The 18769-nt window shown below is 37.3% G+C and overlaps 1 protein-coding gene across 1 annotated transcript in view; it reads right to left on the reverse strand.

The window, feature by feature from the left end:
• LOC131029747 (ATP-dependent Clp protease proteolytic subunit 5, chloroplastic) overlaps positions 1-18769 on the reverse strand; it is an 82823-nt gene that overhangs the window by 56318 nt on the left and 7736 nt on the right. The window contains exons 2-4 of the mRNA XM_057960390.2: positions 7350-7466; positions 7130-7247; positions 6890-6982 (exon numbers count right to left, since the gene is read on the reverse strand). Of these exons, the coding sequence (XP_057816373.2) occupies positions 6890-6982; positions 7130-7247; positions 7350-7466 (328 nt within the window). The remainder of the gene's footprint in view (positions 1-6889; positions 6983-7129; positions 7248-7349; positions 7467-18769) is intronic.

Genomic DNA, 18769 nt, shown 5'->3' on the forward strand with positions numbered 1-18769 from the left:
GTGTTAACTAGATACATCAATGATCCAATCAACTGCCTATACTCCGATGGATCTACAAAATCAGAGTTAGCTGCAGAAACACTTAACTTCTTTAAGTTAGATTCCATAGGAGTAGACATAGGTTTACAATCCATCATTCTAAATCTTTTCAAAATATCAATCGTATACTTTCCTTGACTTAGAAAATTTTCATTAGATCTTTGCCATACTTCTAGAACTAGAAAATAATGCATTAGACCTAAGTCCTTCATTTCAAATTCTGAAGCTAATTCTTTCTTACATCTAATGATAAGTTCATATTTACCAGTAAAAAATTAATCATCCACATATAGAACTAGAATTAGCATTTCATCATTAGATATCTTAAAGTAGATGTTAGAGTCAACATCATTTTTACAAAATCCTAAACTTAACAAGTACTTATCAATTCTTTTGTAGCGTCGTAAATTGTACGCACTTGCTCGGGTGGTACAATTTCACACCTAGTTTAGCACCTGCCTTGGCGCATTTTGCATTTTGCATTGCATTTCCCCTTTAGCACTTAATTAATTAAATTAATTAGGTCTAAGGTTCTATTTTATCATCTCCCATATCATAAAGTTGGGCCCTTTCATTAAAGTGTGCCCCTTTCATTTTATTCTTCCAATACATCATTTAATCAAAAACCCTAATTAGGTCCTATTTTGAACTTGGGGGCTTGATTTCGGGGGTCAAAACATCTCGAAATCACATGTAACTTCGGGATTCTCTCCAAAATCATCATATCCGACGGCCCTGAAAATTTGGTGAAAAGTTGTCGGGACCATGGCGCCCGGAGAGGACCATGGTGCCCGGAGTGCACATGGTCCCGGACATTTTTCCCAAAATTTTAGGAGCACAATCCAATCATAAAATAAAGATTAACCCCAAGAAATTGGTGGGAGATTCAATCTCTAAGTCGGCCTAAAGTGAAATTAAGACCTAGGGTTTCATATATAAGAGCTCTCTTTCTTCATTTGAAAGGATACGAATTTTGGTTTCAAGGACCTTCTATGCAGCGAAAGAGCAGATCTTTGAAGACTTCAACAACATTCAACATCCATCCATCAAGCATCTATCAATTTCATTCATCCATTTAGGGCTTTGAAGGCATTGAAGAAAAATAAGGGATCACCGACTGAAGATTGGCTTGTACCCCTCCCTTGGGGTTGGGTATGATTTCATGTTGTTTTCATGTCTTTGCATAAGCCTCATTATATCATTTGTATTCATGCTTTAGATCACTTTGCATCGTGATTTGGAGCATTTACATTATCATTTGCAAGCAATTAGGGTTTACTTTCTAGGTTGCTCTAGTTTGCTTACTTGCATTTTAGGATCTTGCACACACACAAGGTCTGCACACACACTACTTTTACAATACAACTTGGCTATTCATGGAGGTGGAAATCACCAAAGCGGGGGTTTGACTAAGGCAAAACCCTATATAGCCGCCCACCATACCTTTTCAGATATAAGTGCAGGTTTCGAGATTCGGACGACGCCGCAAGTTGCAGATCCGACGAAAGCAGACTGAGACGGAACAACACACCAAATTGCAGAGAAAAAGACCAGGACAGGGGCGTGGGGCGCCCTGGTCCCTGGGACAGGGGCGCTGGGCGCCCTGGTCCTTCTGTCAGACAGCAGTTTCAGCATTTTTTTGACAGCTTTTCAGGTTGCAAAACAACAGTTTCAGGTGCAAAATCAGGACAGTGGCGCCTACGCCCCCGTCCCGAACATTTCCAGTCAGATTTTAACCTCAGGTACACATCTGCATTCTCCTTTTATCCTTGTGCTTACAGCTTTTCATCACTTAATCTCAATCTTGCAATCTTGTTACTAGTTCATACTTGCACTCTAGGGCTAGTAGCTGAACTTGCATCATTTTATCTATCATTTGCAACAAAGGAATAGAAATCCTAATAGGTAGCCCGTGGCTCTCTCTTCCATAGAAAGAACTAGCCAATTGTGTGATAACTCTAGGCTCTTTCGTATTCCACAAGTGTGTGATTGAAAGTGAGATTAGGGCATGTTTGCTTGGTGTCACTTTTTCCCCCACACATCTTTCATACCAAGCACGAGGGCCCTGTTTGAGGCCATATAGAGCTTTCTTCAATCTGCACACATGAGTTTCTCTATCCTGAATCTCATAACCCTCAAGTTGTTCAATATAGACTTCTTCCTCAATGACACCATTAAGGAAGGCAGTCTTAACATCCATTTGATGTAGCTTCAAACCTCTAGCTGCAGCAATAGCTATTATAGTTCTAATAGAGATATATCTAGCAACATGAACAAATGTTTCTTCATAGTCTATGCCTTCCTTTTAAGAAAAACCACGAGCTACAAATCTAGCCTTATATTTTTCAATACTACCATCAACATTATGTTTAATTTTGAATAACCATTTAAAGGAAACAACAGATTTACCTTTGGGTCTAGGCACAATGTCCCAAACATCATTCTTGATGATTGACTGATACTCTTCATCCATAGAAAGCTTCCAGGCATGATGGTTCAAGGCTTCTTCAACATTGCATGGCTCAGACTCAATGAGATTGCACATCAATGCAACGTAGTTGGAGAATACTTGAGGTCTCTTGGCTTCTCGGAAAGTGCCACTGGGAGCTGCAAATCTTTCAGCTTCTTGGATGGTGTTTCTTATCCAAAGTGGCCTCTTTTTGCTAACAACAATGTCACTAGGTATATCAGCGGGATTCATAGGCTCCGGTGGATCATTATGCTCTTCTTGAGGTGGAGGTTCAACAGGCTCCCTCTGAATCTCAAGGTTAGTATCAACATTCATATCTTGTTTGTCATTAACTTCATCAATAACAAGAGAACCTTTTGATTTCTTAAAGGTAATATCTTCTTCAAAAGTAACATCCCTACTTACCTCAACATACCTTTGACCTGGAATATAGATCATGAAGACCTTGGAGGATTCACTGTATCCAACTAGCATGCCTTTCTTCCCGGAAGGTTCCAACTTGGTTCGCTTTTCTTTGGGCACATGAACATAAACAAAACTTCCAAAATTCTTAAGTGACTGATGTCAGGTTTGGATCCTGTGAAGGCTTCTTCAGGAGTCATATTCTTTAGAACACGGTGAGGACATCTATTCTAAATATATACCGTTGTTCTAGAAGCCTCAGCCCATAGAAAGGTCTGCAAATCTTGGTCATGAATCATAGCCTTTGCAGTCTCAACAATTGTTCTATTCTTCCTTTCAGCAACTCCATTTTGCTGAGGATTGTATGGAACACGGAACTCCCTCTTAATTCTTGTCTCAAAACAAAAATCATAAAAGGTACCGGAGGTATACTCACCTCCATTGTCAGATCTTAAAAAATTTAATTCTTTTACCAGAGGTGTTTTCAGCCAATGCCTTAAACTCTTTAAATCTACTTAAGACTTCATCAAATTTTTTAATTTCAAGAAGTAGATCCAAGTTTTCCTAGAGAAATTATCTATAAAGATTACATAATAAAGAAATCCACTAGGAGATGCTATAGACATAGGACCACATAAATCAAAGTGAACAAGTTCTAGTTTATCTTTAGCTCTACTTTCACTTTTATGAAAAGGGCTTTTAACATTTTTACCTATAGCACAACCTTTGCATGTATCGTCATGAATTTGACTGAGTTTAGGCATACCTTTGACTAATTTTCCGAGGGAGGGAAGTGTTTGATAGTGTAAGTGTCCAAGTCTTCTATGCCATAGCTCACAGGATTCGAGAGCCTCATTAATGAGGGCTTGAACAGGGTTAGTAGAGAGCTTATATAAACTATCATATCTATTACCAATTACACGAGCAGATTTAAAACTAGATTTCTTAGGCCAAGCAAGTACTTTTCCCTCAGAAAATGCAATTTGATAGCCTTTATCTTCTAGAGCAGAAATGGAAATTAAGTTTCTTTTAATTCTAGGAACAAATAAGATATCACTAAGGTGAAGTGAAATACCAGTGTCTAAATTTAAAGAAGTAGTGTCAGAACCTCTTACCAAATATAGAGCATCGTCACCAATTACCACATGTAGACTGGTATCTTTTTCTACTAAGTCTGAAAGGTGATCATGATAGCCTGTGATGTGTCTGGAAGCACCACTGTCAATCAACCATGTGTTACTGTCTGTGGGTATGCTGCTTGACAGGGCAGAGATGAATAAGAAGTTATCATTTTGTTCTAAGACTTCATTTAGATTGGCTTCTCTTTGCGTAGCATCATTCTGACATTCTTTAGCATAGTGACCAAATTTGTCACATCTGAAACATTGAACACGAGAGATATCTCTTGGCTTCTTCCAAGAATGCTGAAAACTAGGTGGTCTGAAATCTCTATTCCTCTTGGGCTAATACTTTTTCAAATTTCCACCTTTCTTACATTGGGCTGCAAGCATGTGTTGATCATCTACATGAGAACTTTTGAGTTGCCCCCTTGTGATAAGACATGACTCTTTTTTAATGCAATCATTCTTAAGGCGATCAAGGGTAGGTAACTCAGTTCTACCACTTATGGTTTGAATAAAGGACTCCCATGAGTGTGGTAGACCATTTAGGGCAATCATAACAATATCCTTGTCTTCCATGTTATGTCCAATTGTACCTAGCTGATTTTTTAGTTCTGAAATCCTCATAAAATAAGACATAACAGAATCTTCTTTTGACATTTTGATATTAAGTAATTGCTGCCTTAAAGTAATTGCCCTACTGAGATTGTTAATTTCATAGGTACCTTGTAGATGACTGAATATTTCTCTTGCAGTAGTGAATGAGGCAATGGAGGTGACTAGATGGTCTTTAACTGAATCAATAAGGAGTTTTCTGGCCTTGACAGCATCCCTTTTGAATTGCTTTAGCTTAGCTGCATCCGTAGGTTTAGTTAGCTCTTTCGCTTCTATGAAGTGAAGAAGATCTTCTTCCTCTAGAGCAGCCATGATTCGAACCTTCCATGCAGCAAAGTTGAGATTTCCATCAAGCCTATCTTCAACTTTCAGCCCCATTGACCTGACCTGTGAATGAGACAACAATCTGGAAATAAAAGAGTACTAAATTCTGAAAATCTGAAAGTTGATCTAGCCTATAGCTCTGATACCATGTTGATTCTAGTCCTTTAGATTAATACAATACTTAGAAAATAGAATTCATCTTTAATTTCCAGATTACTATTAATTGCTGTTAGTGTTTAGGAATTTCCAGAATTAAGCAAAAGTAGAGAAATGAACAAAATGAACACACAACACACAAGTACCCTAGGAAAACCTCCTAGGAGGAAAAACCCAGCCAGAAAAGATCCTCAGATCTAATTATGGATTATGAGTAGTAATCTGATTACAATACTTATCTCAGTTTACCCTTAAGGCTAATGGCATCTTCAAGTGGTTTCAGATCTGCCCCTTAACCAGTTTCGGATCTGCCTTTTGTTGTATCAACCAGCAACCAAGGATTTGATCTTGAAATGACTCGTATGTCTCCAATTGATGACTGTAATCAAGTTCAGAACAGCAGGTCCTTCAATTGGCAGATCGCTTGATGAAGGCCACTCCCTTAGCAGCAGAGATGGATCGCTTTATGCCCAGCAGATAAAAAACTAAGTTCGCTGTCCTTCAGATCAGATTCGCATATGAGAGAGTAGATGAATGAATGTAAAATGAAGTCAAGTTGTCCTTTATTTATATGAGACGAAGGACCTATTTAGGTCGGCTTTGACATTAATTCTTTTTATCCTTTTATTTCTTTTGTGCGAATTGTCTTTTGAATATAGGGTCGGCCCTATTTAGAGGGAACACATTTCCCTTAGGGTGGCGTGAGGAATAGGTTAGGGAGTGGCGTGTGAGAGAGGGCCCAGCCCTATACGTTAAGGAGGGGCCAGCCCTTTGGGCAGATTCCAATGTTGCCTAAGGCAATTGGAATCCGCCCCTCCTACCTAATTACAATCAACATAGGTGTCATCCTAATCCTTAGGAATACCATTTCCTTTCTAGAAAGTGAGTTATTGCCTCATTCCTTCGTAGATATACTTCTTGGAGAGGATGTCATCATCCTCTTCTCCTTGCATTTCAAAATTTCTCAAGTTTTTGGGCTAAGGGGATGTGAGGATGTGGAAATGAAATTTAAGGGATGCTAATTTGGGGAACAGTGGAACGGCAAGGGGACAACTATTAAAAACAACTTAAATAAACTACAAGTAGCTGAAATTTAAAAAAGCAAATACAATGTGATGTATTTGCAGTAACAATCCTCTTATCTTTTAGGTTTTTGGGGGTTTTTAGCATTTTTTTCCCTTGAAAACTCCTTTTTTAAGCATGAAATGAAGCTGCTTTCCAGTCCTTTAAAAAGAGGACACCCACTACAAGTTCCTCAGATGACACCTGAACCTATAGGGATGTGTCCCCATAGAACACTGTTGCATTTTCTGTAAATGCAACACCATTGCATTTATTGTACACACTTCATGAATGGAATAGCTGAGTTTTGTTCATACTCCTAGCATTTTGAGTATATGTCATTTCTTTGAGAAACTAGATTATTGTAAATAGCTTTAAAAGGTTTTCATTCTTGGGTAGAGATTTCATGCGATCATCTGAAAACTTTTAATTCTACAATTGTAAACTGATAATGTACAGTCATCTGAAAACTTTGAATTCTACAATTGTAAACTGATAACGTGCAATCATCTAAAACTTATATTATTCAATTGTAAACTGATAATGTACAATCATCTAACACTTATATTATTCAAGACGGCATAATATATAGTATAATTTCCTATTTTTAAATGCATGCACGGTGATCTGTTAGCATAACGATGTTATGAAGATCAACAAAAAGTATGTCAATGTTTAAAGAAAAGGGATTAAAAAAAACCCGAGTGGGATCAGCTGCATCAAGATAAAGAAGTTGAGCAACAAGAAAATTTGCCATCTCATCATCCACCGGTCCACCGCAGCGAATAATTCTCTGATAGTAAAATTTAGTGAATCAATAATTAAGATCATCCAGCTTATGACCCATACTTCTCAATAGATTCTGAATGTGAACTTCCAACCCCATGATATATAATTCAAGAAAGATATTCAAAATTTAGAAGACTGATTAGATAATTACATGCTGAAAAAGCTGGCTAATAACACTTTGAAAGCGCTCATACAACATGGGTGGTGGACCCTGTGATCCTTGTGCATCAGCATTACAGTATGGTGAAGAAGGAACCTTTAAATCTCCCCTGAATTCAAATGAAAATTTTTATTAGAAAGATTAATGACTGTAAAATGTGGTAGAACAAACAAAACATCAATAAAATTAAGTAACAGCAGAAATGGCTGACCTTATAGACCAAATAGCAGGGCTAACAGAGTACTGTGAACTCAGGGGATATTCTGACCGTATGCCAGAGAAAGACAAATGATTATTATTTGTAGCACTGCAAACTGATTTTAGTTTTCTGCAATAAATTTTCTACAACATTGGTTAGAGCAATGAAATAATAAGAAATAGAAAACAGCTCATATCTTGGAAATTGAGAATGCAAATCTCAAACCAGAAACATTCAACTAAGACTATTCTTAACACAAAACAAATTCATGAGAACTCTAGAGCTCGCTTGAAATCACAATAAAAACTAATATTGACAATTTTAGTGTTGATTGTTTTTGATGTTGCTTGGCTGATGTTCTCCTACAGCTAGGTGCAGAAAATCAGTCCTAATATTAGTGTTGAATCTCCTACAGCTGAGCACAGAAGTCAAAACAAGATTTATAGTTGTTTTTGCTTTATCTTGTTTGTTCTTATTTTTGTTTTGTTCTTCTACTTCAAGCTGGGTGCTGGGGTTTCCTATTTTCAATGTTCATATGTTTAGCAGATTTTTAATTTATTAAAGACATTACTGTTTCCAGAATAAAGTGCTTTCCTATTCTGTTTATTGTTTTTGTCCTATTTCTGATTTAGTTTATAAGTTTAGCACTCCAGTTGATTGGAAGTGTGTAAGAGCCTAGAAGTCTAGTTAAGAGACCTTGGGAACTCAAAGTGGTGTATGCAGAAAAACACAGAATAAAAAACAGTGATATCAGTTTAAACTTCAAAAAAAAAAGAAAAATATCTTTCAACAGTGTTTGCAGTTTTATGTATTCAGGATTGCAGTTTAGATCAAAATTTCAGTTAAGTGGTTTAGGTCAATTCTCCAAGTGCAGAATCTGCATAGCATATTCTAAATTTACCAGAGAGCACGGCAAGGGAATCTCATGCAAAACGATTAAATTTTGGAAGGTGCTTGTAATATATTTGGTTTTTATATAAAACTCATCCACCTTAAATGTAATGGATAAAAACTCTTGATTGGGTAAGTAAATAGCCACTCTCTGGACCTCGTGCTGGATGCCAAGTCTCAACGAAAATCTAAGATCTCTCTGGCCAAAAAGCAAATGCAGTAATATCTGATCTAGGGGCTATTTGTTGTGGGAGGAACACCAAAACAGCACCTAAGACCATTGTCATGGATGTTCCTCACCTTTGGAGAAGGAAGCCCTTTTAATCAGAATCAATTCATTAACTCTGCATGTGGAAGTGATTAATCATTTTGAAAGTACTTATCATTCTCTCGATGAATTATTTTTGTAGCAGAATAAAGCATGCAAAAAATCACCTAGGACATTGGGCATTGTTAAATATACTGGAATACTGAGAAGGGAGGGGTGAATCAGTATTCAATCAAACGTAAACCTTTCAGCATAAACCTAAAACCCTTATTTATAAACAGATCAGCAGCAATGAAACACAATACCACAATTGCACAAGAGAAACAAGATTTACGTGAAAAACCCAACAAGGGAAAAACCATGCTGAACAAACTGCTTGGACCTACTGTCCAAATCCAACCTCACAATAATAAAAACAAGATTACAACTTTGTTTTAAGGCTACATCCCAAGGAAGCAACAACTCCCTGAATAATAGTTTTATGGCTTCAACCAAAGGAAGTTCACTACTCCCTGATGAATACAACAGTTACATAAGGAGGCTTCAACCTTAGATTGACATGAATAATTAATTGACTTCCACCGCAAGAACTCCGTATGACAACATCAGCTACTTTTGGCTCACTACCTCTAGCACACTTCTAGGTCTACTCAAATGTAACTACCTTTGGCTCGATGCCTTAAGTAAGCATTAGACATTTCTTCACACACTCCCACACAACACATAACCACTACACCACTTGCCATGACTTGGTCTTTCATTTATATCCTCCACAAGCCTTCAAAACATTGATTAGGTCGGCCTCAAAATAGCCTATAAATAAAACGTGTAGCATAACACCAGTTGGCCACAAAACACACAAGCCAATAAGGATAGCATGTTGCAAATCAATGCAAGGTTCAACTAGGCCCAAAAGATATCACAATACATCTTCCAAAGTAGTACGAACAAATAGAACCATGGTGCAAACTCAAACAACCTTCACCCAGTCGGCCATGTTGAAACATGTGGAAATGAAACGTGCAATAGCCAAAAGGTCATCCCAATAACTTCCACGGTGGAGGGGAAGTAAATGCGGCGCAAACCAGATGATAAACAAGACCCAAATCACTTTAGCATGCATCTCCATGCAAGCGCAAACCACAAAGCATAGGTGCAAATATTCTAGGTCGAACAGACAACCATTTAACCTTTCATACATTAACTGTTGTCAACAAAAAGTACTAGAAAGGCCAAAAACCAATGTGCAAAGCGCATACAAGTATCATATGAGCTTCAGAAACTTTCTTGTAACCTTCTTTCACATTATCATGATCAATAGATCTAGCACAAACACACTAAAACTGAACACAATAGCACAGTCAAACTAGAAAACATAGTCTTGAGATATAACAATTAGGTTCATACTGGCGGTAATCCTGAAACCCTGAAACGTGAGAAGTAAAGTGCAGACATAATGATCAAGTCCCCAAAACCATTAGAGAAGATATTGAATTGCAAACAAGTGTGAAGCAATCCTCTAGCCCATTGTAATGTCCCTTTCCACCCAGCTCAATAATATATACCATTGCCAACCTATTTTATTCCCATAGGCTAAGGCATATAATAATAAAGGGAATAAATTAATAATTAATAAAGGGTGGTCTTTGAATTTTAAGTTTATAGGATATTCCTAATTAATTATAACTAGGGGACCACTTCATTAATAAGCCAGGTGGCTAAGCTTTTTGGGTAATTTAATTATTATATGCCTAAGTCAAGACTTTAATGAAAAGGGCGATTTACTTATCTTGAGCAGCTAATGAACACTTACATGGACCGTCATAAATGAACAATTTTCAGACTTCTGAAGACTCAAGGACTGCAACTACACTTATGCATTCACACTGAGAATTTACAATGAACGCTACTCGTAAATGAACCTGATAATGATGCCTTGAAGAAGAAAGCAATATCCAATGTCCAAGACCCTCTAATGTGCCAAATCGGTCTTCTTCCAAAATCGCCCTTACTGTTGCAATGTGAAGTCTGAGATCTCAATGAATGGCAGCCAAAAGCACTTCAAACCTCCACCAATAGGATCGCCTTCAATGCTGGGATGTATCGCTACTTTCGATGTAGAGTTTGGAAGACAAATCGACAAGCTAGAGGCAAATACGATGGGCTATGGCAGCCTAGGTTCGGTTCTGATTTTAATTCATAAGGGGCCGATTCCTCACCAATCCTCCTTTAAATTGTCATAAAAAGAATCGTCTAAGTCTCTTATTAAAATCGCTGACCTCCATATGAAACTTCAATGCTTTAATGATGCACAATGAGCAAAATCAGAGGTTAGGAGTTTGCGGATCGGTCTTGGTAAACAACAATGGCGCTCTTCCTGATTTTGCTCTTCATGTATATGCAACCAGTTTATGCCAATGGCACTTGCTCACTTGAGCGGTCCAATAAGGATGTAAATAAAATAAGAAGTAATCTCCTGCCCCAGAGAGAATGGATTTGATATCCATTATATATCTTGCAATATTGAAGGGATTGCATCTCTTGAGGGTCTAAGGGGCATATCTCTTCCGAATCGCACCTCTTCCTAGCATAAATAGATTGGTTTGTTATACAAATCGCATCCCTTCATGATACCAATTAGTTTATTATGCAAAACACTTTTCATTTGTATAATCGCCGCCCTCCATGATTAATCATTGCTTGTTAGTTCTTGTCTTAATCGATATTCTTTGGTTGTTACTTAGCATTCTATGGGTCGATCCTTACTATGCAGCGATAATTGATCCAAAGCAATCGGATGCTTATAATATCTTCCTTTATCGGATATCTACTTAATGCTTATTGGTTGCTCATTTATGTTTATCATGTCAATACCAATGATGTTTATTATTATATTAACCAATTCATATATATTAAGCATTATATAAGATCGATTCATATTAATTAACTCATAGAATCGAATCATATAATAGTTGATTCATATACATAATACAATGTATATTAATTAGTGAACTAAGTTGACTCGGTTAGTGTAATATATTCAATATATCTATTTTATGTTATAATGGTAAAACTTCTTTAATAGTTAATATAATATTAATAATTTAAATATGAACGTTACATTAAAATAAAACAATAATAATAAATAATAATCATAACAAATAATAAATATTAATAATCATATATTAAAGGAAAATCATGAAGTCTCATAAATGAGACGATTTTCCAATATCATTAAATGTTAATTTATAAATGTTTTAATTATCATATTTATTTAATCCAATGTCCAAAGAGGGGTTATGACACCCATCCTGATAAGAAGCAAAATTGTCTTTACTCTGCATGCCCTGGAAATAACTATATTGACTTTAGTGACGTGACATGAGAAACATGCAGACAACACATCCTCCTTGTCCATCTTTAGCCCGTCCTTGGACACCACAAAGCCCAAGTAAATTGGTTCGGTCTGCAAAAATACACACTTCTTGAGATTTATTTGCAACTTCTCCTCATGTAGCCTCCTCCATACTTGCCTCAAATGCTCCAAGTGCTCCTTCTTAGACCTGCTAAACACCAAAATGTCAACCAAATATACAATCACGAATTTCCCTAGGAAGGGTTTCAAAATCTCATTCATCAGTCTCATAAAGGTGCTAGATGCATTAGACAATCCAAAAGGCATAACCAGCCATTCATATAAAAACCATCACTAGTCTTAAACATTGTTTTCCATTCATCCCCAAGTCTGATTCTTATTTGGTGGTAGCCACTTTTCAAGTCTATCTTAGAAAAATACATGGAACCACTTAAACAATCCATTAAGTCTTCAATTCTAGGAATGGGAAAACCTATATTTTATAGTACGTGGGAACAACACAAGGGGTGAGGCTTTCCCTTATCAAACCCTTCTTTAAAAGATCCTCCACCTACTTCCTTATCTCTTCATTTTCCATAGGCGTCAACCTATAGGCAAGTCAGATACAACAATATCTAAATATTCATTCAAAATACCTTGCACTTCAGGAGGCAAATCATCAAGTTTTGTAGAAATAAACACATGCCTAGGTTTAAGAACCAAAGAAAATCATATTTCCTCATTCTTCATATCATGTATGAATTCCTTACCACTTACCAACATTACCTTACTGCTGCTACTACTACTGTCCTCTTCTTGCCCTTGGAGAGGCATCAAGGTATGCTTAACTCCATCCTTCTCTATGGTATATGTCTTCTCCCTTCTGTTATACACCGCATTCCTGTCAAATTGTCACGGTCTTCCAAGCAATACATGGCGAACACACATGGGCATCACATCACATAACAAATTATCTTTATAACTTCCAATCTGAAAATCAACATAGGCTTGCTCATTTACTAACAATTGATGTCCTTTTCGTAACTACGATACCTTATAAGGAGATGGATGCTTGATCCTTGTGAGGCCTAACTTATCTACCATCTTTGTTGCAACAATATTGTTTGTACTACCACTATCAATGATTAATTTGCAACATTTACCTTTGGACTTACATTTGGTTTTGAACAAGGCTCTCCTTTGGATTGGTTCTTGATTTTCTTTTTGGGGCTTCAACAAGACCCACTTTAGTAACAACGATAATCCTGATTCAAGTTCCTACTTGTGGTGAACAGGTGATCCTACACTCTCTTGGTCAACATGAACTATTTGATTACTTCTCTCAAACTTTGAATGTTCTCCATGAGATGATTCAGAGCATTCCCAACTTTTGTGTCCATATTGGTTGCACTTAAAACACTTTCCAACAAACCCTCTACATCTACATTGAGAACCACCTCTACTATAGGATCTTCCACCTTTGTTTCGGTAACCTCCTCTATCATTGTTGGCTGTTCCACTAGAGCTTCCAGCCTCTTCTCCTTGATGAGGTTGTTGTCCTCTACCAATTTGCTGTCCCCTTCCTCTAAAACCTCTTCCCCTCTTCTTCTCTTCCTGACTTTGCTTCCTCTATAACTTCTCTTCTGCCTTAATGGCCAGTTGATAAGCCTCTTCTAGACTTCTAGGGGACACAAGACTTAATTCATCTTGTAGACTACACTCCAGCCCATTCATGTATCTTGCCACTTTCCCTAAGTCGTCCTCACTATGCCCTGATCTAATCACCAGTTTATAGAATTCCCCCATATACTCCTTCACAAACATTTCCTTTTGTTTTAAGTTCTGCAATCTCTTGAAGAGATTAGTTTGATAATCACTTGAAAGGAACTTAGCCTTCAACTTTGCGACCATCTGATCCCAAGAATTTATCTTGTCTTTATTTTTCCTCCTCCTCTTTGTTTGGACAAAGTCCCACCACATAGCAGTGTGGCCTTTCAATCTGGTGCAAGCAAATTTAACTCTCCTTTCCTATGCCACTCCCTCATACTCAAAATACTTGTCTAAATCATTGATCCAATCAATTAGATCTTCACCATTAAGGCTTCCCAAATAAGTAGGAACCACTATCTTGGGTTTGGAACCCACATTCAATACAGTCCTCAAAAACCTTTCAGGCTCTTCATGTTCTTCCTCTTCATCATTGCTCACACCCTCATAAGGTGTTCCTCTTCTCTGGGCCCTTTCTAAGGCATCCATTCGTGCAATCAAATGCTGCAACATCTCAGAAACTCCTTCACCATGTTCCCTTCTGCCTCTTCCTCAGGGTCCTCCTCTGCCCATTCTCCTTGGAGGCATTCTAACCACTCAACTAAAGCCCGATCTCTTTTAGGCTTTGATACCACTATGATGGCACGCCTTGCTGATCACCGAAATGCATATAACAGACAGGAACTTCAATCAAATAGAAGCAATAATGATGGGAAGTTCAGGGCATTTAACCAATGTTGGAGTAAATAACAATTCTACTTCAATTGTAACAGGGAACAAGTTTCAAGTCACACAAACTTCAAAGAACTACAACAAGAGAATCTGCACCAAACAGAATTCACCAGTCATTACACCATGATTCAACTTCTACAGGAATCGGACTGTCTAACATTTTCAATCATTATACACCCCATAGTCTTCTACGGCCTTCTTCCTTACAGGCCTCATCGACCAATTATGATCAGCTTCTTCACTAACGGCCTTCTCTTGTATATTCCTATGTTCTTCTTCCGTGGAGACTGACCAACCCGGATACACTAGCAATCCCCCTTTAAATAGGAGAGCAGTCAGTTATATTAACGTCAAACTGGCAACGAGGTCATTTGTAACTATCGGGTTGTTGCTTCCCATCTTCCTATCGCCAATTAGACAGAAAGCCCTTTGAAAGGAAGTTCAAAACCAAAACTAACTAACCTGCAGAAACAAACTCAACAAAAAAAAAAAAAAAATTGCAAGGGAGGACACAAAAAGGAACAGAAAGGAGATGCCCCTGCATCACATAAGAATTTTGATTCTACTTCACACTCTTATCACTGTTTTCTTCTAAGTAATACTTCTAGCCTTTGCCACAATCATATTGATTTTGCAAATGTTGATAGCTTTGGAACTCTACTATAGCCATATGTCTTGATGGTTCTAGTAATTGGGAATTGCATATTTCCCTATGATTTCCTAATTTCTTTTCACCTATTTATTATTTCTTTTAAAATATCTAATCTGCCATAATATTTTAAAACATACATTTTCCTATATAGATTTTTATATACATTGAAGCCTAAGATCCTGTGAAATTCCCAAAATTCAAGGGCACACTCTAGCCAATTCTAAAACACATCCGTCCACACAACAGAAACTTGGTTTAAAACTGAAAAATAAATACAAAACAACAGATAATGACTTTACAAATAGTAGGAAGTGGTATTAAAAAATTCAGCTGAAAACAAAATTAAAATGCAAGGCTACCACACAAGTATATTACAAATCTGAGTTCCCTCCATATACTGTTTTAACCACTGCCCTAATGTTTTCCCTAAAACCTCTACTCCAATGTGGTGTGGCCTAGTGGTAAGGTATTGAAAACACTCCTGCTCAAATCCCAGCAGATTTGCCACAACTTAGCCACTCCCACAGTCCCACTATTGTATCAGTGTGGTCAGCATGCCCTTTGGACACGTGAGACCCCCAACTAGAAACAAGGTAACTTTCCTACCTTAAATATGGTTCAGATTTTGTATCACTCAGTTTTTAACCTCACGACCAAGCTTGCGAACAAACCAAGCCTTGTCCATCAAACTCTTATATTCTACCATACATTTGCCAATCGACTTTATATATCATACAATATATTTGTAAAATATTATATTATTTTGAGCTTGGATAAATGGTCGAGTCTTGATTTATTATGATCTTTTACAACAAGTTGAATGAATGAATGAATGTTTTTAATCACATCCACGAGGCCAAGCAACCTATGGGACCCATGGGTAGCCAGCAAAGAAAAACATGCATAGCACAAAACACCCCGCTTAAATCTCATTTTCCTTCTGCATCTTGGATCTTCTACTGTGTATCTTGAAACTCAGAGTTCAAAATCTGAACAATAAATCAAATAGCAAGTAAAGTTATGTTCATCCCTAGTTTAGAGTTCGGCTCTTTTCCCCAACCCAAAGACTTACGGTGCACATTCTACTGAAACATTAAATAAAAGATGTTCATTGAGATGAGCTTAAGTGGTAAATAATGGCAGCATTGATATTGAAGAAAACATGTTGAATGGAATGAGATTAAGTGGTAGATTGTGAGCACTTTCATAGCAAGGCCCTAGGTTCAACTCTCCAAGAAACAAGTTAAATGTTAAATGTTAAAATTGGATATTATACAACATCTAACTCTGGGTTTGTCATACCCTAATCAACATCTTCGGGTACAAATCTCAGGTGACTAATAGAAAAGATATCCTTGATTGTGATATTTAGATTGAAGGAAGCATTTTAGCATAGCCAATATATTTTCAATGGAAGTCCTAGGTTAATTTGACAGAAGAAATATACCTCCGTTATGTTGATGTGTCTTTTATACACAATCAAACACAGAATAAAATACCCAAAGGTACCTTATCCTCTCTTGAACAAAGTTTCCCCGAATGCTGAAGATTTCGCCTAAGGATCGATCGAGGCAACTCCAAGGTTCTGTTATGTAGGGTCTCTACGTGTGGATAAGCACCAGTGTTTGTTGTGTTTGTTGTTTCATCAAGGGGCCTTACATACTTTCTATTAAAGCTGGTTCTTGCAACTACTTAACCAATGAGGAACTCGATTTCTCTAATACTAACTGATGTTTCAAAAAAAGGACAAAAGAAAAGGGATTAGAGAGGGCTATGATAAACTAGGCCTATGAATGACTAAATGAAGGGCAATCTTAGTGAAACTCTACCAATCTCGGTATTGCCATAGAACAACAACTCTACTGGAATCGGTGCAATCTTCTAAGGGAATTCAAAGATTTTCAAATCATTCATGAACATAGATACGATTAATAGGATACATATCAATATTCAAGTAATGATTGAACCCTAAACAATTTCAATATCTCCAGTTGACCACACAGGGCACACTTACAATCAGTAAGAGGCTAGTGGTTTGGACTATGAGCTTCACTAAAAGATCAAGCACAGCATTTATCACTCAATCTAACTCTAACATCTAAATACTATCTTCAATAAAAGTGATTCAAGAAGATAAACAACCATGTAAGAAGCCACAAAGATTGCAATAAAACACCATAACTTCAAAGTTTCATTAATCTCATAGCAAAATATAACAGCAATTGCTCAACTTTCTCTTTTCATCAAATTTGTATTCTCTATGAATAACTAGTACTTTTCTTCTGCTAATAAACCTTACAAATGAAATGAGTGAGAGCTTATATAGCATTCTCAAATACAATGAATGGCCCAGATTTAAAGAAGATCAAAGGCTAAGATTTTGACACCTAAACCCTAATTAGGGTTTGCTACACAAATAACCCTATTTGGATAAGCATTACATAACATAGCCAATGGAAATTGGCATGAATAACGAGGAAGCATCCTCCAATAGGGATTGAATCACCACATCATTTCATAACAACTTTTCATCTAGAATTTTGTTCCCTTTTCCTTGTTCCTTTCTGGCATATTCAATCAATTTGGACGTAATCCCTTCAATCTCTGCAGTGGGAATCTCAGGCAGGTTCTTCATTCGTTCCTCCAAGTGAAGGACCTCATCAAAGGCCGCGAGAAGAGTCATCTCCCATCCATGTCCCAACTCTTTTGTTTTCTCAATCAGAAACATGGTAGTATACATCTGATCTCACTGCTCTTATGTGATTACGCTATCTTCTCTACAAAAAATGACCTTGATCCTGTCCTCCAACTCTTGGATATCCACATATGTTTCAATCTCTATCCTTCTATCAAGGATTGCACATAGTAGATCAAACACCTTATCCTGAATAGGATGGATAGTGTCCTCAACTCAGCTGCACCTACTATTGATGTCCTTGAATAGAACCTCCTTCATTTGGAGCAAGGTTGACCATTGTAGGAGATTACAGGTTCCACCATCAACTATCTTTTCTTGTGCTAAAACCTGTCTTGATGTCTTCCTTACCACTTGCAATACTGGGATGGTAATATCTCTAGTGTGAGTGAATGCATCGACAGTTACCACTAGATTATGAATGATCTCAAGGACTTGGATGGCCCTGTGGACTGTTTTCATCATTCTTCCGGCAAATTCCTTGGCTACCATGTAGGATCTATCAATCAATGTATCCATGAGTCGGGATGAGTTCTTCATCTTTTCTACCTGATTTATTGACTCAAGAGGGATTGCCTACAAGGGTGAGACTACTGGATCCTGTCGCCCTAATGGCTCATTAAGCTGGCTAAAATAATTCCTCCAAACATTAATCTCCCTTTCCAACTTTTTATTCTTTTCTATCTCCCCTTTTTGCTTCTCATTGACTGCCCTCACTGAATCAATCGCATCTTCCATGGCTTGCTCAGAGGTAAGTGGACCAAAATCAAATGTCTCCAAATCATATTCTTCTGCCATGATCTCATCATCATACTTGTCCACCGCTAGTGTAGCTATCTGTATCTTTCTGGAGCCTATATCATCTCTGATCACTTTAGATATCTTCGTAGCTTTCTTCTTTTCAATCCCCTCTTGAGACTTGCTTAGAAGACTTTCCAAATCAAATACTTGCTCCTCTTCTTCAACTACAACTTCCCTTGTAAGCCTCTCTCTAAGCCAATCTGGAATGGAAAATTTTCTTTCTTTTACCTGCACTTCCTCAGGTAATGGCCGCTCGCCTCTAAAAGGAGAT

This window comes from Cryptomeria japonica, chromosome 9 (genome assembly GCF_030272615.1).
Source record: "Cryptomeria japonica chromosome 9, Sugi_1.0, whole genome shotgun sequence".
Classification (NCBI taxonomy): domain Eukaryota; kingdom Viridiplantae; phylum Streptophyta; class Pinopsida; order Cupressales; family Cupressaceae; genus Cryptomeria; species Cryptomeria japonica.